General features: G+C 38.0%; 1 protein-coding gene across 1 annotated transcript in view; it reads right to left on the bottom strand.

The window, feature by feature from the left end:
- PATJ (PATJ, crumbs cell polarity complex component) overlaps window positions 1-17,173 on the bottom strand; it is a 155,416-nt gene extending 138,243 nt beyond the window's left edge. Inside the window, exons 1-10 of the mRNA XM_019474145.1 lie at window positions 17,128-17,173; window positions 16,879-17,045; window positions 14,973-15,164; window positions 13,417-13,556; window positions 11,428-11,626; window positions 9,638-9,766; window positions 7,653-7,865; window positions 3,440-3,542; window positions 1,571-1,659; window positions 181-313 (exon numbers count right to left, since the gene is read on the bottom strand). Coding sequence (XP_019329690.1) covers window positions 181-313; window positions 1,571-1,659; window positions 3,440-3,542; window positions 7,653-7,865; window positions 9,638-9,766; window positions 11,428-11,626; window positions 13,417-13,556; window positions 14,973-15,164; window positions 16,879-17,045; window positions 17,128-17,149 — 1,387 coding nt within the window. The 5' untranslated portion in view covers window positions 17,150-17,173. The remainder of the gene's footprint in view (window positions 1-180; window positions 314-1,570; window positions 1,660-3,439; window positions 3,543-7,652; window positions 7,866-9,637; window positions 9,767-11,427; window positions 11,627-13,416; window positions 13,557-14,972; window positions 15,165-16,878; window positions 17,046-17,127) is intronic.
- Between the last annotated feature and the right edge of the window lie 5,983 nt (window positions 17,174-23,156).

The following is a 23,156-nucleotide window of genomic DNA, read 5'->3' as shown; positions in this document are numbered from 1 at the left end:
GGGGGCTACACAGGAGTTTTGCACTCAATTTTCCTGAATCCCTCATTTCTGTTTCTTTCCATTCCTCCTTAAGTATTTCATTTTCTACAGTGTGCCCTTACAAAATCTAGGATCATGTGGCATCTAGTCCTAATTGTTAAATTAGGTAACTGTAAATTGAGTGATTAGGATTACCTCTACCTGAAGGTCTTTCTGAAGAAATAGTAGAAGAAGGTTTCCTTCTAAGTAAGGTAAGGCGTACAGTCTGTCCTGTGTTACGCAACGCCTCTACCACTTCTTGGTTGGTATAATCCTGTATATTAACTCCATCAACCTAAAACAAGAAAATCGTGTCATATAATAGTAATCACATTACGTTCTTAGGCCGTACCATACACTGTAAGTAACATCCACATTATTTTGTGCAGAAATTATAGGGTTATTCACCCAAAACAGTAGTATTTGCAAAACAATCTCATTAAATGAGATACATTTCACTAATTAGATAATATTTTCAAAATGCATTTTAAAAAGAAACACAACAGTAATTTCTTCTGTCTTCATGGGGCAACCACAAAACAGAATTTACTAATCTAAGTATTCAGTGATTTTCCCCTACAATTTTTTTGCTTACAAAAAACAGCTTGAGGAGTATTGTGGATGAAACTTTCCAGCAAGAGTAGTCAACCTAGAACTCTGTTCAGTTCATTATCACTGTTAGTTTTCTCATGGATTTCTAACATGCCCCACACAAGCCTATACACATAACTGTTCGTATAATCCACTCTGAACAGCCCAATTCTTATATTAATTCAGATATTTTAATTTACACCCAAAATACTCTGTTCACCTCACTGTTAGATCATGCATCAATAGAGGCTTCTCCTGCAAAGCTGCAGATAAAAGCACAAGGTTGTATCAATTTTTGCTCTCACAAAGGAGAAGCTGACTTTGGAATGTGTGGCATAGCACACATTTTAAAAGTAATTTAAAATCATATCTCTATAAATATTATCTCTTAAAACAAAAAGACTGTGTAATTCATTCCTGCTTGTACTGTGAATGCAAAATTGGCTATTATTCAATTCACTGTTATTCAATGGTTTTTAATTTTTCTACACATAAGCTTGGGTTTTTAAACCTAAATTGTGACTATTAACACTTTGATTGTATCCACACTATGCTACACAGTCATTAAGGACCATAAACAGTGTGCTGCATCTTGCAAAATCTTAATCATCCACAAATCCCATTCAATTCAAATAGAAGCTAATGCTGCTCATCTTTACTTCAGGCCAAAAGCCAAGATTCTCCACTCTGAAACATTTTAATCCAAATGCTTGCCTCTTTCATAGTTAACTACTATTTACTACTTCTTTGAATATAAAACAATATTTTAACCACAGCAAGCCAAAGCTCATTTCTGTTACAAATCTACCTAAACAAATACAAACCACCAAATTATTTCCTTTGCAAAGCGGAGGTGGTTTAATTAATTTTAGAAAGTCTTTACTACGTTGTTCTTCTAACACTGAGATGTGTAATGAAGTATTAGTTCTACAACAATATATAAGACGACTGTTTTACTTACAGCAACAATTTTGTCATGAACATGAATTTGGCCATTGTGGTCAGCAGCACTACCAGGTATTATATTTTTCACGAAAATCCCTGAAGGTTCTGTTGGCAGAGGGAGGGGAAGAAGAGAAACAAGTCACTACATTAACCTAATTTGTTTCTTTTCTTATTAAGATTTTTAATTATAGCCTTTTTCAAACACTTCTGTCCACAAAGTTATGATTCTGTAAACCACCAACATTTGGACATTACCACTCACACAGCTTGACATAGAACGACTGAGGAACTCTGATGGAAAAAACAGCACCAACACAACCACCTGTACACTGACCTCAACATTTTTTCCTTAAAATGGCTCACAAAAGGCCACCTCCTCCATGGATTCATCTTTGTGCTTACCCAGGCTTTAAACCACAATCACTTAATTCCATGCTGCATTTGATTTCAATAGAACTACCTAAGCTAAAAGTAAAGTATGTGCTTAAGTACTTTGATCAGGACTTCAATCATCTTACAGCTAAAGAATTTAGCACTTTAAATCTTAATGAAAAAGGATTTTTCTTTAAAAAAAAAAAAAAACAACCCACAACATAGAAATCAGAAAAGCTGTCCTTTGTCTTGTTTGACATTTGATTATTAATTCTAACTTCTAATTAGAACAAGGAAATAAAAACAAAACAAAAAAAAGTAAAAAACCCAAGCATCAGTTGAAACAGTAACCTTCCTTTCCACAAACTCCTGCAAAATATGAGATGCTGATCTTTAATTCTAGTGAATCTTGACACTTCATCCGTCCTTTTCTGAACACTAACCTTCCTCAGACACCTGCCCAACATGGTTTGTCCATGCTCACCAAAACCCCTCTACCAGTGCTTCAAACCTACCTTTTCCCATTGCCTGACACGTGCTCCTCCCCAACCCTGTTCCCAGTGCTCACTGCATTGGCCTGGGATTCCTGACCGGCAACAGAAGAGGATCTCCTGGGAATGAAGAGGGCTGGAGAGCAACCCCAGCTGCACCATATTCCCAAAATACTTTCTTCAGTCCCATGAGGAAGGGAAGGGGATAAAAAGCCCTACCCCTTTGTGTAAAACCAGATATTCAGTTGAGTCAATTTTAAAGTTATTATCATTTGTGGAACCAATATTTGAAAGATGAGTTAACAGCTCTAATATAAGAGGATTTAGAAAAAAAAACAAACTGATTCCATGTTCCCATATCCTAGCACAGGTATTTTAATCTGTTCCCAGAGTTTAGACACTGAAACAGCCATCTGCCAAAGACAACTACATCATCTTGTGAAGGTGGCATACGCATCACGCACAGCTAAGATTCTCTGCATCTCCTGCCTGGCAGAGGGATGGGCTAGTTAATCTGACTGATCATTTCCACTCTAACACCTACAATTCATTAAACAAACGGAAGTTGCTTGTTGAGCTATTTTGTACATACTGAAGATGCCATTCAAAAGTTAATGCAAACTGGGGACATCCAATACTCTGTTTTTGAAATTCTTCTTAAAATGCACTGAATTGTGCTATATACCACAGGGGCAAAAAACAGGGTGGACAGGAACCTGACTGTGTTAGAGTCTGTACATGCAGGAACTGTCTGTTACAGTTTAATATCTTGCACAATAACAACATAAGCATGTAAAATTCACAGTCCAGCAGTCAAGTGGGAATTATTTTTTTAAGCCAATTACAACTCTTTAAAATTTTTTGTGGCTGAATTTCACTTTGCAGCAAGTTCTCCAAATATCTTCTTCATAGATTTTGTAAGTTACACTGTTTCAAAGAAGCACTATCCATTTTCCCCATAGTAAATAAAGGGTATTTGAGAAGCCCCTGTCTTAGACTTTACTAAACCCTGTAGAACTCACCTACATCACATGTGCCAGCATATCCAACAATTGTTATCCCCAGGCTTTGCCCATTCTTTTTTATAAGTTCCACATCATAGGTCTCAAAAAGGTTGGTATTATCCTATAAATAAAGCACAAGACAGTAAAAAAAAACCAAAAAAACCCCCACCTCATCATTTCCCAGTACCACTACAATATTGCAGGTTAATTAAGATCTTCAGAAGTGAGCAGTGATTTTGATCTTCCTATTTTAGGAGGGATCATATTTGCAAAAGAGATATACCCCAGATTTGCTGAAAATAACATGTCACCCAAAGTCATTAGTTGCTTTTTAAATTCTTTCCTAATACTTTCTCCACATACCTGTCAGAGGTATAATATTTATATTTTATGGAAAACAAAGGTTTTTGTTAGACTGCTCAGGGGCCATTTCCCTTTGGATTCTGCTGCCACTTGGTAACAACAAACTTCCCAGTCAGTCCCAGAAGACAACAGAAACCCTGAATGCCCTCAGAATTTCTTCTCACCCTTTCATACGTTAGTACTGATAAACAGTGTCATGAATGCACTTGCCTGAGCTCTTTCTACTGGACAGTTAAGAAGCAAAAAAACCTGGCATAAATAGACAGTGTCATCACATCACACATTTCTGTCAGAAAAAGTGATGCTTATCTCTCCTTGTTATCACCTGCTAAGGAAGTGAGGGGCAGCAGGAAAGGGATCTCAAAACAGAAACAGGTTTGATGCCCTGAAATGAAAGAAACCACGTGTATACATAGCAGACACATCTCTACTACAGAAGCAGTTGCCTACTTAAATGCAAATATGGGAGACTAGGTAGATGTTTGAGCTTATTGTTTGTTTTTATGCTAGATCCCAAACCACAAAACCATTCCAAAAGTCAACTTTACACACATCAGCTTAACAAGTTTGATATGATCCTGTTCAGATTTGAACGCCACCAAACTGCAAAGAGCACTGGAAGCCTCCAGGTTGTCTAAGGCAATGGGAAGCAAAAGACTCATTAGTTCGCATTCAATGAAAATTATTTTTAAGACCTAACAGAGGAAAGGAGAGTATTGATTTGTAAATGCTTTATTGTTGAACTGATGAGACAACTTCTCATAACAAGCAATACTTGAAAAAGAGAAGCACATAACATGACCTGTTCTCTGAACCCTCCGTTTACTACAATTACCAAAAAACCATAAAAGCCACTAGCTAAGATTACAATATGATCTGACCTTACACTGGAGAAGTATACGGAAAAAGGTCCCCACAAAGCTGGCCTCAGTATGTCTGTGCAACTCTACTCTGACAAGCAAAAATCAGACCTGCAAAACAGAGTTCAAACAGGACACACTAAAGACATTGGTGATACTAAAGAGAAAAACAATCAAGCACATAGATCTGGGATTGCAAGGGATAAATTAAAATACATGAAGTTGTTTGTTTTCGGTAGTCAGATACAGCCCAATGAGATCAAAAAGATGATGATCAGAATAAGGTCTGTTAAAGTGATCAAATCAAAAGGGATAGTGTCACTGCCAACAGCAAAAAATGGACCGGGAAATTGGAAAACATTTCTTAAGACAGTGAACAAAAGAGAAGTTTAATCAAATGCTTGCCAAATATCAGCTTTGGAAGGACCTATATTAAAAGCAGGCCAAAGTTATGGCTGTACCTATTTCACTTTTCACTGAAAGAGAAATCGATGGACAGCTATCTCCTTTCTTATCACACACACACTTTCCTCCAGTAGCCAACTCATTAAGCTCATTAAATGCTTTCCAACCAATTGCTCCATAAGACGCTGATGGAGATGACGATAAGTTTTGATGCTCTGTCACTTATCTTTAGGAGACAGAACCAAAACAGTAAACAAGCCTATAGCAACATCTGAAATGGAGCTATGGCTTTGAGAGTCCTGCTATTTTGACAATCAAAAGCCCTTCATAGTCAGTGCTCTGGTGCTACAGAAATTTTCTCTAAGTAGTGTTACTGGTAGAATGCAAAACATTAGAAGTGGAGTCTGGAATAATCAAGGTACGGAGTCCTAAATACAGTCAGCACAAGTAGGCTGCTAACATTGCTGTCAGTATCTTGGAGTACAGATAATATGACTGTTTTCTCATGCCCGTGCACAGACATAAGTAGTTTCAGTTATTCTCTACTACAGGAAATTTAAAGGAAATAAAATATTAATATAAAACTGAAAAAACCTGACCATATATTAAAAATGCCTTTCTGCTGGTTTGCAAAATAGAAAAGGAAAATATTTTCTATTCCAAAGCTCACAGGTAGTGAAAGTACTCAGAAACCAGAGAGAAATTAGATTATAGGAAAAAGTGCTGTTGTAAATCAGACACAAACTGAAAGGTGGACCATTAAAATCATCATTAAATTAATAAATACATTCAGATTAGCCATTATTCTTGAATTCAGCAAATCTCTCAACACCAGAAAGAGGAGTTTCTTCAAATCTAAATATGAAGGCACTATTTAGTTCAGAAAACAATAGATGACATTCAAAAAGAAGTAGATGAAATTGCAACGTGATTTTTTTTCCCCTCTAAACTACATAGCAGGAATAAGGAGGACACTGAAAAGATATCCAGAAGGAATAACATTTTAGAAAGACTGCAGCATCTACAATGCTTGGGGTCAATTAGTGACAAAGAGGCCCACCTTTGAGGCGGGGAAGAAAGGAAAATAGTACTTTGTAGAGGAAACAAAACTAGGACCATGTTATTTTTTCCTAATATGGGCCTTGGAAAATATGACACAGACAGGAAAGAAATGCTTCATAACGATGCTGATTCTCTAGGAAAGCCTTTTTTCAGAGTATTAGGCAAGCCCACTTTTAAGACTCCAACCTTATGTACATAGATTACCCCCTCCCATCCCTCTGCCACTCACGTTTCCTACTACACCAATCCCTCTTCTGAGAAGAGGGGCTTGAGAAGGAACCAAAATACTTTACGACAGCTTCAGCCACAGTAGTCTTCCAGAGACACGCAAGACACAAAGCTAATAGCTGCCTTTGCAGTGACTATGCCCAGTAAGTGAGAAGGTGAGTTTGTAACAATATGACTGCTAGTCTGACCTTTAAAAATGGTGCTTCAAAAAAAATAGCTCTCTTCACTCATATTCAAGAAACTAGACAAGAAAGAAAAGGCTACTCAGATTCTACACCTAAATCTAAGCAGCACAGTAGTAGCAGATGGTACACAAGCACAGCTTTGTTTATGTTTCAAGACCTACTGTACACTTAGTGTAGCATTTGTTGATTTTAATTACTCAAAACTGAAAAGAATGACTTCAAAAACAAGAGACTTTGATATGACCATGCAGTAGTCTTCCAGAGACACGCAAGACACAAAGCTAATAGCTGCCTTTGCAGTGACTATGCCCAGTAAGTGAGAAGGTGAGTTTGTAACAATATGACTGCTAGTCTGACCTTTAAAAATGGTGCTTCAAAAAAAATAGCTCTCTTATTCAATATTCAAGAAACTAGACAAGAAAGAAAAGGCTACTCAGATCTAAATCTAAGCAGCACAGTAGTAGCAGATGGTACACAAGCACAGCTTTGTTTATGTTTCAAGACCTACTGTACACTTAGTGTAGCATTTGTTGATTTTAATTACTCAAAACTGAAAAGAATGACTTCAAAAACAAGAGACTTTGATATGACCATGATAAGATTTGCTAAAACAAGTTTCAAGATTTTTAGATATATTTCCTATCACAGACAGTAGCATAGACTATGAAAACATTACACTTATGTTTCATAAAAAGATGATTGTGCTGAATAATTCTGGTGTGGCCGTGGCACTCTGGATTTCAGACTAGGGAAATTCACAGTCAAGTTTTAAATCCACTTCCAAATGATTGATTAGCAAAAATGTGATGAGCTAAGGAGGAGAACTAAAAGTACATTTATCGATAACATTTATGGTCTTGGTAATTAAATTACCCACTCTGAAATAAATTCTGTAAAGTTGGTCGTTCCGATCCCAAGATTATAGGTATTAATAACACACAGGAAAAAGGAAAAAATTATAGAAGGCAGGGCTATAATAATGACTACTTAAATACATGCATATGATATCTGGAAACTCAAAAGAGGAGAAGCACTTTAGGTCTCAAGAACACTCTGTTCTCCTCCTCCTTTCTGATCATCAGCCACAAAAATACTTTAAAATGTCATAAGTAAACACCAGATACTTACATTTCCATTTTGAAAGGAAGGTAATGTACTGACTGGCCAGCTCACAGGAGCTGGTGGAGTGTCCACAATTTCACACTTTGGGTCTCTTGCAACGATCATCCTAACAGAATTCCCACAGTTTCTCAGCACTTGGGCAACTTGTTCACTGGTCATTCCTTGCACATTGGTCCCTCCAATCTGTAAGATGTGATCTCCTGTCCGGAGCCTCCCATCCTTCAAACATAAATAAAATTGCAAAAAATGTTTCCAGTCGATACATAAAATATCTTTTCCATTACAAAATTGAAACTGTGTACAGGCATCTTCATGGCCATGAGAGCCAATGCAAGAAAATACCATAAAATTGACCACCACGGCAACATACTAAATAATTCAAGGAAGCATTTGCACTGTTTTTTCCACAGTAGTCAACAGCGGTAAATCAACCTTTCCAAAACTGAGTAAGATACACAAGCTGAATAGCACCATTCCTAAGAAAGTGGTTATTTTCTCATTTAGGAGAAAACAGACAGCAACAATGTTTTATAATCTCACAGGTTGTTAAGTATTGCTGTTTCACAGAATACTCCTCATTGCATAGGGGTTAGAATAAAAAGCACTGCATTTTGATTTAGGACTTTTTAGAGTTTTTCCTCATACTTCTATATTAGCCTGGCAATGCTTTTCTCATATGACTAGCTCCAACTCGAGCGAGTAAATCCACTGACGGTAACAAGACTCCACACAAACCAGTTTTTACATGATAATTATGATTCATGACCTACATCATCATTTCTATTATAAGCAAGCATTCATAGGACCAAATCCTCAGCTGGTATTGATCAGCACAGCTCCACCACCTTAGGTGCATTGATTTATGCAGCAATCATAGCGGAGTTATTCCCAGAACTAACTCAAACTCATTTACAAACTCATCCAATTTTAACATGTATATGTGCTCATTATGTCACGTGTTCTTAATGATGTCTCATTCAGCAGAGAATGATGTGGTGAGTTCTTAACTTACATGCTTCATTTGTAGCCAAAACACTTTATTCCTTACAGCAAAACAGGTGTTACACAATAATTAAAAAATACTCATTTATACATGACAGGTTCAGAGGGAGGCAGTCAAGCAAAAGCCAACATTTTCCAGTAAAGCTCTTTGAATCTCCAGTTTTCATTTCCATCCTATACTAGAGGAAGTACCTTAGCCTCTCTCTTTAGTATGTTACCAGATCTTGTCTGCATGGGCTCCAGACCTCAAATATTGTAACTTGTCATGACCAAATTCACATTAAAAATCCAAATCTGTTGTGCTATTGCATGTGTTCTACTCCTGAAATGGAGCAACACTTAGCACCGAGTCTTTAAAGATTAGCAATCAAAGGTTGCAAACTGTACCTGTGCAACTTTAAAAGATATCAGTAACTTCAAAAGGCTTTGCATCAATCCTAAATGTCTCCTTGAACTGGGCAGACCGCAAGGCAGGGATCAAAACCCCTTTAAAATGAAACCCACTAAAAATAGGACATCTTCAATCTATAAACTGAATCTTGCAACACAATTACTTCAATAGGGCAGATTCTCTTGCCCGACAATTCATTTGGAGAGGTTGTCCCTATAGATGTTGCCAAATGTGCCAAATTCTACAGAGGATGTGCAAATCCATTAAGAGTATTTGTCCTCCCCCAGACTGACCAAAGGCTGAAAATATCAAAAGTATTGAAAGTATTAGAAGATTAGACAACTTTTCAGAATTTCTGCATGTTCAACAATGTTACAAAAGCCAAAAAATGTCTGAGAAACAACTTAATTCATGTCAGGTGCTGACTTTTTCCTCAATCATACCTTCAACATATTTATTTATAAAGTATATGTTGGCATTCAGACTTTGATGCTATCAGCTTCCTTTTGTTTAAGTATATTAGTTTATTTTAAGACTGTCAAAACCAGTTAATTATACTTTACAATCAAACAAGAAGTGACATAATATAACAAATTACCCGATCTGCTAATCCCCCAGGAACAATTGTTCTTACAACTACTCCACTCGACTTTCCTCCTACAATTCCAAAGCCTAATCCTGAACCATCGTTAATCAGCTCAACATCTTCAACGTGGCCCCAGTGAATCTGCAATTAATAAAAACAGGATATTTTCATTTCAGTCGATCTTTAATGTTTCTCACTTTCACATGTATCGGGAATGACGAGAATTAATCAGAGCAATTTTCTCTCTCTACCCCACATACTAGAGATCTGTTGGATTTTGTTCAGTCAGCTTCATTTCCTTATAAATACGCAGTGGGATTTCTCATCTGTTTTTAAACATACATTTTGTCCTTCACTTTCAGGATAACAGGATACTAGGAAAAAGCTTGACTAAGAAAAAGCAATTTTAAGATTTTCTTGCCAAAATGAAAACTATCCTTCTAGTTTTTCAGAAATCTAGAATACTGCAAACAACAGAGAAAAACAGAGGCAAGGAGCTTGCACTGGCCTCGTTTTCACTTAGCATTGCCCAAATTCTTATTTCTGCTATTTCACTTACACACTCTAAACACCACCAGTACATGCTGAATTAATAGCGCAGTACAATATTCTGCCATACTGAATTGGAAGCATGTTTCTAAGCTTCACTGTACCATGACCTTATGTTCTACAAGACAATCTGAAAATAACAAAGCTGTTAAGCAACCCAAACCCAGCCAATGTTTCTGTCAGAATATCTCACAGAAACCAAAATGGAGCAAAGTAGGCAGATTTAAGTCTTCTGTGAATAAAAGATTTATTAGCATACTGAAAACCTTTGCCAAAGCCAGTTAAATATCATAAAAGACATTTAAAGACCCCCTGTAGAGATATATATTTGTGTTTTATTTTGTTAGTCTGTTCAGTGCAGATCTTTCAATGAAAAAGCAGTTAAAGTTTAATTCTTTAAAATTTTCAGTGCAATAAACAATATTGATTATCTACTAAAACCTTCAGATTTCACTAGCTCTGTAATAATCATGAGGGAAATAATTACCGAGAATAAGGAAAAGCACTGCTCTTAACCAGATTTTCATCAAAACCTACTAGCATAATAAATTAAGATTCCAATATTGCAAACCCTGGATTTAGGTGTGCAGTTCGACCAAATTCAGTGAAGCCACCTGGACCATATGGTTTGAACACAGATGGAAGTTCAGCCCTAGCTTATTACACGTCCCAGTGACAATCTCTCCTTGTTCAAGAAAACAGAAGGGTTCGCAATCAATGAAATTTGCAGATTAAAAATACCCTGATAAATAAACAGGGATTGAGAGGTTCTTTAACAGATACTTTTTGTTTGTCTTTAAAACAAAGACAAGGCTTTTTGTTTTGAGCAGTTTAAATTTAAATTGGTTGGGATATTTCAAGCAGTGCTCATGATAGGTTATGTTTACACTTTTTAAGATGTAATCAGAGCATCTTTAATTGCTGAACACAAGTAGGTTTCAGCTGGGTATACTCGTAAAATGCTTTACCCAGCCCATGCTGAACAGACCCTGCTGCTAAGAATATGTTGATCTACTAAAGCTTCTGCTATCCCATAAAAACCCAGGATCTATTTTATAACAACTTCATGCAGCTTTGCAATGGAAGCCTTATACTTATTGCATGATCAGTCTAAATGAAGTGTCATCGCATATAAAATCTGATTAAAGAAAAAAATTTCTATATGTAAAGCTTGCTAACACAAACAATTACAACCACAAAAAAATATCCAGCATAGTTCAAAATCTGATTTTGACAGTATTAGAACAACTCACAGTCTCAGGTGGATTTATATCACTTAATAAGACAGCCGAAGTTCTGCTGTTTCCTTGAACTGGCTCCCTAGCAACAACCAGATGTAGAGATCCTGTGGATTGCTGGAGGAGGGCAATAGCGTGCTGATGGGAAATGTTCTGATCCAATGGGGTGCAATTAATGGCCAGTATGTGGTCATTTTCCTTTAGTCTTTGATCCCTTAACAAAACATTAAAAGAAATTTTAAAATGCAGCATTAGTGACTCCACAACAGGCTTGTGTAATTTAAATATGAACATGCAAAATACACAGTTATGCAAGGTTAAATATTTATATATTAAAAAAATCTGCTTATTAGACTGTCTTCACCAACATACAAACTACATGCAATCCACACTGTACTGAACTGCCCAGCCGTATTTTGTTCCAACTTTATCATAGTACAGAAATTTGCTCAGTTTTTTCCTTTGCTTCTGTTCAAAATTCAATGAAATTCCCTCATCCTTTCTTGATGATATTGAATCACAGGGCGGAAAAAAATTATTTTTGTAGTTATACAATGAACTAGGAACTATTCTTCATTATGTTTAGCACTACATGATACTCTCTCTAAGTACCCACAACTCAGGCTATGATATTGTTTTGTATCATTATTTAATCTAAAGATCAATGAGCTGCATAATTATATTTTACTCAAAATTCACAGTATCAAACTTCAGACATCAAACTTTCTTCGAGCAATACACAGTTCAACTTATACCTTAAGATAATATAAATTTCACAGTTAATTCACCCTAGTGATGAATTTAGATTTGTGACAAGAGAGAAACCATCACTCATCTCCTTTGTTAAATATTCATTCTGAGCACGAGACCACACTGTTACATAGACAGACATTGCCTTCAAAGCTCTGTAGGAATCCAAAAAAAGTCACCAGGAGATCTTGTCTCAGAAGCAAAATGGGAAGCACGCTGGGGAAATTTTTAAACTCCGAAACAATATAACTGTACATCTTAACTAACGCATTTTAAACTTCCTTTTTATCATGCAATCTTTAAGACGTTTCCCAGAAATCACTTTCTTCAAGCACTAACCATATTTTAGATTCTCTCATCAAAGAAAGTGAGCAGCAGGTCATCAAATCCTAAAGTGAGATATTCACCCTCCTTTGACATCCGGATCAGTCCATCTGTCTCCACTTTGAAAGAGCCTAATATGCTTTTCTTTAAGTGTTCTCTGGTGTGTTCTCTGTGGGCCCATAGCCATTATCATTCCAACCTCTCCCCACTCTTTTTGTCATCCTGTGTTGGCACTTCCTGACATGTGTTATTTAAAAAGTGACACCAATGACTTGAAATCTAGACACATTTTCTTGAAACATAATTCCAAGCACTGCATTTGTCTCATGCCAACTCTTGTGGTTTTACAATCACATTTTATTTTTAAAGGATTGCTCTGTCTTTTGTTGTTGGGTGAAAACCCACAGACAATACGGGAAGAAACTGCCTGAAGCCTTGATTCTATGATGACATCTGTGCAGGGATCTGTTGGGAGGATTGGATCTAAATTTACACAGGAAACAAACAGTAAAACCAACTATAAATAGGGCATTGTCATAGGCACATAAATAAAGAAACAAGGGGGGGGAAAAATCTTTCAGGGACACAATGCATAAAAATTCAAACAGAGGCTAATTTTTATTTTCTTTGTATTCTTTTCCAAGTTTTCTTTTGTTTTTTAATCAGTACTGAAGATTCTCTTAAGTCAGTCATGTTTTCTGGAAACTCCATTTATGAATGGCTTGGATATTTAAAACTCATCTGAAAATCTGATCCTCAAAACATGAGTCCGTTTAGTTGAAAAGCCAAAATTCAAGATACCACCACCAAAATATCCCACCAGATAACCCAGACAAACACGTTAGTCTGATAGAGTTTTCAACGTGAAAGTTGTGACTTTTCCCTTGACGGAAATACTGCAATTTTCCAACGCAATTATAAAGATCTCACCTGTCAGCTATGCTTCCTGGCTGGACTTCCTTGACAAAGATACCAACTTCTCCCAAGCTGTGATTTTTAAGGGCAACCACGCTAAATCCAAGACCTCCAACAGAAGGCTTTTCAATCTTTATTGATTCTATTTGTCTCCCCTAATAAAACAGAAAAAATTGATTTACTAATTTTTAATGCAATAGAATGAGCTAGTTTAAAATTTATGAACATCGGGAGAATTATTCTCCTCCTAAGACTAAACAAAGGCAAAATACTGAATATGTTATTTCTATAAAAGCTCCTCCATTTATTATTTTTAATATAGCAGAGTTGGATATACAAGACTAAACAAAGGCAAAATACTGAATATGTTATTTCTATAAAAGCTCCTCCATTTATTATTTTTAATATAGCAGAGTATTGGATATGCAAGCACTCTGAGGTTCTGAAACCTCAGGGAATTTAAGAGCTGCTTTCACACTTCATTCACATTATCAGATGAATTCCAAACTGGATGAAAACTATGAACGAAGTGCTGTCTAGAGCAATATATTTGGGATTTCTGGAAATGTTACATAGCTAAACTAAATTACTTATCTTTTGGCTCCCCTTGCTTTTAATGCTGATTTTTAGGTGTGCATTCAAAAGATTGCAGCTTTTAAATAACAAAATTAATTTCCTTCCCCTCCCTGCAACTTCACACTTAATGCTAAAAAAAGTTTGCTTTTGTGACTGCCTGCTTTTCAGTTCTAATACAAGATTTCTGGGGTTGTTTACTGGGAAATATTACTTAGAGAATGCACTGCTATCACAGCTGTTTTATCCAAAATAATGTGCAGTCTTTACTGCTAAATCTTTTATCTGATGAGTTAATGACACACTAATGAGAAGACTTATGCTCAAAATATTACAGCTACATTAAGGTAGTCAATTAGCAACAGTTACTTAATATAGAAAGGCATAACTAACCAATTAAATTAAAGGTTCAAAGCAACACAGAACAATATATTTATGGTACAAATGCCAATCCCACATGGGTGGATGTCTGCACCTGTAAAACTTCCATAAGCACCTGGTACATGCTACATCACATGTTAATAAAATCAGCATCTGTCTGGCAAAGTGAAGACATACTAAATGAAGAGTTACATAAAATACTACATGCCAGTTCTTTTAATCATTTGCACTGTTCATATATTAACAAAGTTGGTACATTTCCAATTTAAAATGTACTTGATAAAACAAGTCTCTCCATCAAAACAAGTTTCTGCAGAAAATGGCAACTGAAATTTCTTTTCTACATTGGTGCATTTGGCAGAAAGTAAGATGAAAAAATTGGCAAAGAAAAAAAAAAAGCCAACAACCAAACACCACCAGACCACTTTCCATTGCTGAGGATAACTTTTCCCTGTGAAAGATAATGTCAGCACTTCTACTCTCTTACTGGCTAGGAGGCACCACACTCCCAGATACACAACAAAAGAGCATGTTTGAAAATATACTCCAAAAGCCTGCAAGAAAAAGTTTGACATTAAAGGAAAATAAGTTTAGTTCACTAAACCTGAGAGCCTTACCTTTGCCATCTGTTGGATGATTGCGTTAAATTCGTTAACTCCCAGGTTTGGAGTGAAGGTAGATGCTTTGGGTTCAGGTGAACTGCAAGGTGTATACATGCTCCCAGCAGCAACTGATTTGTCAGCAAACACTAGTAGCCCTCTCTTAGTAAAATCAAAATCTACTGAACGGTCAGGAGGCATATAATTAAGCTGTTGAAAATGAACAAAGATGCAGAAAAACTATTAAAAACAAAAGAAGAGATTTCCACATATATCATCTTGTGTGAAGACTGCCAAAGAAGTAAGCATACATATGTTCATATATGCCTATTCACACAAATATATTCACCTGTATAAATTAGGCAATGTTAATATATAAGCTTTAACCAAGCTACCATATCGAGTTTAAACTGTTTTTCGGAAGGAAACATTCCCTGAATGTTTCAGCTGTATTTCTACTCCACTCATTTTCTCCATTTCTTTCATTCTGCTTCCCTGCCTGTGCCCATTATCCTCTTTTCACCCTGATATTCCAGAAACACATGCAAAAGCGACAACATTGAAGAGGCACTCAAGCACTGTTGCAACTGTCAGGCAAACCTAGACAATTCTGGCACAAGAATCTAAATTTTTTAAGAGTCACTTAGTCACTCAGGAGCCAAAGGCCTGGTCTGTATTATCTCCTCCCCAGAGAGAGCCTAGGGTACAAACTAACTACCATTGAACATGTTATTGTTGCTAGAACTTGCAGTTCAATGTCTAGTCCTGACAGATAATGAAGAAATGCAGAAATATTCCCAGTGCGACATAGTAAACTGAAAAAATCTCATCCTCAATGAAACTGCTCACAAGGGACATGCTTAAAAAGAATTTCAAGAACAACAAAATTTTCTAGATATGATAATTCTGAACATTCTGGATATAAAATCCATTATGTCATAGTCACAAAGCATGATCTTAGATATATTTGCATTTTCATTCATTTTAATAGCTTGCAGGCATGCATCCAAGCTTTGGAAGGAAAGAACAGGAGCAGATATAGCACCTTTGTGAACATGGGAAGGAAGAATAAATGGCACAACTGCTACCATGCCACCCAGGCAGGAACACGTGCAATACATTTGGCAATGACAGCAAGGCGGCCTTGTCCCCCTGATACCCACCCTCTGTATCTGCAACTGGGCAGGTGCGGTAACAGCAGAGACAGGGATTGCTGCTGCTTGGGGTATGCCAAGTTAGTCCCTGATTTTAAGTTTGCATGCCTGACTCTGCTAACTGCACGGTGAGACCTGTTCATGCAGATGTGTCATTGATGTCCATGTCCACAAGGTCTAAGTGTCATTTGGCGTTATAAACCAATCTACCCAAGTTCCTTCCACTGCTGGAGCCAAGTCATTTTAAAGCTAGCTTGGGTACATCTGCATCAGAGCTTGGCAAATCTTCAGGTGTGGTTTTCTAAGTTATATTTCCCAAAACAGGTTAACCATTCTTATACAAGTCAGCAGGAACTAAGCGATGATGTCTTTTAAGGAGAAAAGATGCTGCCAGTTAGCTGATAAACAGCGTTTAGCTTCTGTGAAAAACAAAGGATCCCAGTTCCAACTGTGTTCAGAACTCAAAGTACTAGAGCTGATGTCTTTTGCAGATGCTTTTCTCAGACTGATGGGTTCTCAACGCCTGCCTCTTCTGCATCCCGTTGAAAACACGTTGCCCCATGACCTGTTTGTTGCAATACCGCTTTTCATTTCAGTAGTGACTCTGTAGACAATAGCTTGACAAAAAAAAAAAAAACCCAACTTTCACTCACACCAAGTTACAGCTTATCAATGAGAGTGCCCTCATTAACACATGCCTACATACCTTGTTTTAAGTTCCAAATTCACTATAGTTAGCATCACACCAACAACCGTAATTTTACACTCACTTGTTCCTTCAGTTGCTTGATGGATTGCTGGAGGGTCAGTATCTGGTTAAACAAAGGGCTCCTGAGTGTGTTACGCAAAACAGTCAGGTTTTCATTATGTTGGGAATCTCTTTTCTCACGCAGTTTTGCTTGCAGACGATCAAGGATCTGCAGCACCTGCTGTTTATCTGCACCACAAAATAGTACATGTTAGGAACAGAGCTTCATTTCTCACTGCTTAACAAAAGTAATCACTTTCAGACCACATACCTGCAGCAGGATTTTCAGGCATGTTGAAGAGTATTTTTGGAATTACTCAGAATAACCTATATGAGGTTTAAAAAAAAAAAAAAAAAAAAAAAAAAAAAAAAAAAAAAAAAAAAAAAAAAAAAAAAAAAAAATCAAATTAATGATTTATATATCCAAGCAGTATGCTAACAGATACACAGTCAATAAATGCAATAATAAAATACTAAGCTAACTATAACAAATTAAAAAAAAAAATATACTACTACCCCTTGTTGTTTACCCCAAGTATTCAACAAAGCTCTCAATATAGCTATTTGCACTGCAGCTTCAGCAGATCCAAAAATCTTTCCTTGTTCTGTGTGCTTTTCCTTTCACACACAGGAAGGAATATGAACAACTCTTTCAAATATGAGTAAAAATGCAGGTTATAAAAACAAACATTGGCCAAGAAAACTGAGACACAGCTACGTTCAACCAAATTATTTTGAATATGGACATTAAAGTTGTGATCTTTTCAAATATACATACAGTTAAAATCTTCCTATTATTTAGAAGATACTTTCTACCCGATTAATTATTTGTAGACAGTATTCTTATCATGATAGCTCAGCCCTGCTGCATGGCAATATAGGTGAAACCTTGCATCTCCCTATAAAACAATGAAGTTCCCTCCGCCCACGAGACAGCAGAGCATTAAGGCCCAAAATTGGCCAAATCAATCCCTATTCCAACACGTTCCTAAGGGAGGTCAGTTCTAATCGCAGCCCCGGTGCTTAACAGGTGAAAGCAGCCCATTCTCTTCTCCTATGTGAGCTTGCCTTTCTCTTTTCTGTGTATGTGACAAGCTTTTAAGGAGCAGAATATCCTTTATCACGCTCCTCTACAGTGCCAAATAGAACAGGTCTCCAACTGGGGCTGAGGCCTAAATGGCAGTATAAAAACAACAGACTTGCAATTAGCAGCGATAATAAATTTGTACCCTTACTTGCATGTTATTACATTGGTGCAGAGCCTGTCATTCTGAAATCTGTCAAGGCAGTTATACCAAAACATACATGAGAAACAAGATTTCTTCACTTAGTACAAGCTCCTCTGAAAGAAGTCAGCCATTTAATAGCACAATTTACATAATTTTAACTCTACCCAGTATATAACAGTGTAATTTCAGAATAATATATTTAGAAGTATTTCGGAACAAAAATAGCCATATATATATATATATGGGGGGGAAAAAACCCTCTGTATTTACTTTTTTAATCTTGCAATTCGAGAGTAGAAAGGGTCATATGCATCTGAATATAATACCAGGGTAAGCACATCCCAGGGGCTCTCTCCCAGCAGGACGTCTGATCCTTTCAGCTCTGCCTCTGATGCTGTCTGTGCTCACACTGAAAACATCTTGAGTTCTGGCAGGACACTGTGATATTTAACGAAATATTAAGTATGCAGGTGAATAGCTTCTCTTCTCCTGAAGAGTCAGATTAAGCTGATTTACCTTAAAAAAAAAAAGTATGCAGGTGAATAGCTTCTCTTCTCCTGAAGAGTCAGATTAAGCTGATTTACCTAATAAAAAAAAAAAAAAAAAGGAGGTGTGTCACAAACCACAATTTCAGATTTATGCACACTTTACTGTATCTAAGCAGCTTTGGCTCCTGGAGGAATTCCTGCAGAACTCAGTGGGTTTGCATGGTTTCCACCCAGGGCCAAGCAAAATGGGTCGCTTTGCAAGACTATTAACAGATTTAGGAGGTCATTTTAAATCAAACTCATAGCAAGAGTTGAAGTGGCAAACCCATACAACCCCTGAAAGATTTTCAGGAATGCATCTGAACTTCCATAAGTGCTGCAGCTTTATTTTCTTTTCCATTTGAAATAAAACACTTCTAAGAGCACAGCAGCCTTTGATTCTGTGCTGAGATCTGATTCTGAAGAACAGATGAAAATACCATTTCCTTATACATTCCTGAGTCTTCATCTAAACCAAAAAGACAAAACTTAACCTCCTTGACTAAAAATATTGCATGATTCTTAGCAAAACAGGACAAAGAATATAGAAATTTGTTCTTTCTTCCCAATTTAACTTCCCTCCGTTCACTTCCCTCCTCTATTTTTCTACCTCACATCAGCAGTTAAAAGAGGGAAAAAAACCCAACCAAACAAACCCTAAAGCAAGCGAACCAACATCAGAAAGGGATGCAAAATAACTCCTATGAGGAAAAGTGACTTGAAACACCTTTAAACCAGCAGTAGGGTGAAGAAAAGATTAAACCCAGAAAAGAAATCCAGCATGGCAGGAAATAATGCCAACTTGACAACACCATGCCCATCTAATAGCTGAAGCAAAGAGGCTGGTCCAGCTCCCCAGCCCTCTTTCATGCATTTTGTTCTTCCCTTTCCATCTGTGCTTGCACTCATTCATCTGATCCCATAGTGAGCTGGAACAGGGAGCTAAACACGCAGAAAAATCCTTCACATTTTGGTAGGGTGAGCTTTTTGCCCAGTTAGCTCTCAACTGCCAGCACTGGCATGCAGGAGGGGGGCAAGAAGTGCTGGGGAAGCAGGACCACACCTTGCAGCAGCTAGCGGTTGCAGTAGCTCAGATGCACTGGCAAACTGCACCATGAGAAATAGCCTGTGCCGTTCAAAAACAGCCTCAAAGTGCTGCGCTGACAGTCTTCAAGATTAATCTTTTTTCCATTACAGCAGGTATAACAATAGTAATTATGACGATGGGTACAGATCCAAGAGGAAAAATTTAAGCAGAAAAATGTAGGTACAAGATCTACATCTGCCATCTAGGCAGAAGTCCCCTGGAGAAAGAGGTGCAAAAGAGGGGGGGAAAAAAAGATTAAAGACAGTTTCAGCTTCCTGCTTGAGCTGCTCCAAAGCATTGCTAAGAGCCATTGTAGACCACTCTGCACCAGTGGACGCCAAAGTGGACCTCAGGTACAGTTCGTATAACAGTTCAAGTTTACACAGCACTTTGGGATTCCTTGTGATCAAAGCTGGCCTGCAGCCAGCTTGCAATGGTTTTTAATGATATTTTTTTTTGTGCAATATGTTAAAACCACCCTCAGTATTTCTTTGTTCTCCTTTCTTTCATAAAAAGAGAGTGGGGGGGAAAAAAAGTGTGTTATATTTTAAAGTAAACAGCTCCTTCTGGTGTGAGGGGATCCCTGAAAATATAAACTAATTTAAAGTTTTCAAGTAATGTATAATTGAGGACAGGTCTCTAACACTGGCTTTTGGGCACCAGAGAAACACACAACTCCATATACTATTGAGCTGTTTATGTTTGGGGACCCAAACAGCTTATCCTTAAACGATTTCCAAACACTGATGCTAAGTCCAAGCAAGATGTCAACAGACAGTTGCTAAATTAGGAGGTCCACTCCTAGACAATAATTTTGAATAGTGATCCAAAACACTATGGTTTGTCTTGTTAAAATCAGTTCACCCACTCCGCATTCAACTTCCTTAGCTCCATTCTCCGATTTTGACAGCCACTTATCTTACTGATAGACAAAATTGCAAACCTCAGTTCAAAATTTATGTCACAACTCCCAATATAATTGTAAAATCATTGAGAAAATAATGAATTTCAGAAAGCTTAGTGTTTTCTAACACCAGCAAAAACCCCACACTCCAGCACAGCGTGCATCTGGGTTTTTGCTGTCTTCACTTTTGAGAGCTGAACTCAACGCATCATAGGGAGCGGGAAAGTTTCATAAGGTTTTGTATGAAATCCTAAGACTTGGATCTTCTTCAAAAGCAAACTAAGAAAAAAGGAATTCCCCCATGCTGATGCCAGCAGAGGTCATCAGAAGAGCTGAAAGGTTTAAGTCTTCCATTGCCATCACCCCCCTGCCAGACGCCTGCCACTTGCACGGAGACACGGGGTGCTCAACCCCGGCACATCCCAGAGCCAGAGGGGAACACAACACCCCTGGTAGTAGCCTTGACAAATACGTGCCCTCACAAAGGTCTGCTGAAAGACAAAAATAAGGGTTTTCCTGCTGAGGTCTGAAGGAGGACACGGTTTAGCCAGCAGAGATTCTTCTTCTCATTTCTCCCCACCCACCTAACAACTACAACCGCTTCTACCCTACATCCTTCAACTTGGCCTCCAACAACCTGTGTCCTTCCAAGAGACTTGCCTGCAGGGAAAGTCCTGCCTTGTGAGAGGCTCTCCCTGTTCAGCGTGGGTGTAACCTTTTGGGACATGAAATACCGTGAGTCCTTAATACACGGGTGCTAACTGCTGCTGTTTTTCAAAAGCTTCTAGCACAGCCAATCTGAGCAGCCTGCCACAGAAGAGCCAAGGGTACATACCAATCCAAAGTAACCTTTCTGCACTAATGTGACTGTAATTTTTTCCTGGCCCTATTATCAGGAGTGACTGATACAGCGCATGTCATCTTCTTCATCAGAGAGATCTCGGACTTGGAAAATTTCAGCCCAAACAGTTTAAAATTTGATAAAGGCAAAAAGAAAGGAAAAACAGCATTTGTTAGTGTCATCTTAATCCTAAATTGTCCTAACACAGCATCACCTGTAACTTCAGATATTAAAAAATTATATCATTTACATGCCATCAAGTGACTATGTACTGTGAAAAAACAACACTATTCTAACACATATTTTGCTGTCCTACACGTTATGCTCAGTTTCCCATCCTGGTAACGCACAGAAGAATTCAGTCCAACCAAGCTTAGCACGTACACACCTTTCAGATGAAACCACCAAAACCTGCTGTTCTGTGTAATGCTGCAGTATTTGTAAAAAGTGCTATAGAGCACGTTCTGACTACTCCAAGCACTTGAAAGAAGGAAACAACTGAACAGTGCTAGAGTACCTAAACACAAATACACCATGCATCTCCAGGGTGAAGCAGGTCAAAGCTAAATATTGTTAAGTATCAAAAAACTACTCCATGGGCAAACTGAGTGTGTCCTGTTGTTACATATGATTAGTGACCACAAGATGAGGAAAGCAAAAAAACACCACCCTGCATCTGTGATTACCAGTCTCCATGCAGATCAAGAGGAGCCTTAGTCACTCTCAAGGCATGCTAACTTTTAACAAGCAGAACCTGAATACTTATGGACTTCAGCCTCCATGGAAGTGCAGGTGTAGGTTTTCTGATGTCTAATAGAAGGGTGAGCTCACGCTGAAGCCATTCTCTGTGGAGCAATAACGTGGTCTCAGAAGCCTATTCTCACAAAGCTTGAGGAAAACTTGTTTCCGAGATCTAAATATTGTCATATTCCTCTGAAATTAGCCAATAAATCCTAGAATTACTATGACAACAGTGTACATGACTAACAAATCACTTCATGGGGAATGAGAATTGTTAGACCTGGAACCATACTGAATTTCTAAGCTTCAAAAATTTACAAGGAACACAAAAGAACTGTTTTCTTATTAATCAACTCCTAAATAAAGAAAAAAAATGGCTTTGTTAAGAATCTCCAAATTGACAGGCACTGACAGAAAGACTTGCAAACAGTGTGTTACTTCCCTAGTGCCTCCTCATCACTACACAGTCTCTCCAAGCAATGGAAACTGTTTGCACCATAACACGGCACTAAGATGACTCCTGCGTCCCGGAGCGCCTTCGCCTGCCATCAGGAGCCATGCAGCTCTCCCCAGCCTTTACCAGCAGCAACAGGGAACCACTGAGGCCCCTGGTGCGTGAAACCCAAAAGGCCTCGAGGTGGGAGTCTCTGGCCGATTCCAGGCTAGTATCCTGACCATGGCGGTGTTCACACTGAGATACGGGTCTGGTGCTGAGGAAGCGATATGGTAGGAAACGCTTCTCCCAAGGATCTATGCCACAACCAAGCACTAGCGCCGGGCAGAGCCTCCGTGTCTGAAGAAGGAATTAAACTACTCCAGAAAAGCTCTCACAACAAGCTGACTCTACCTGTCAGGAGAGTCACCTCCTCCCTAGAACCACACCTGCCAGCTCCCGCGGCGTCGAAGGCAGCGAGGCCTCCCCTCAGGCGCACGCCGGCCAGCCGCGAGCCGCCCCCCCGCCCCTCCCCGGC

The sequence above is a fragment of the Aptenodytes forsteri genome, unplaced genomic scaffold (genome assembly GCF_000699145.1).
Source record: "Aptenodytes forsteri isolate BGI_AS27 unplaced genomic scaffold, ASM69914v1 Scaffold119, whole genome shotgun sequence".
Taxonomy (NCBI): Eukaryota; Metazoa; Chordata; class Aves; order Sphenisciformes; family Spheniscidae; genus Aptenodytes; species Aptenodytes forsteri.
Note: the sequence above shows the minus strand (reverse complement) of the source record. Positions and strands in the feature narration are given on the sequence as shown.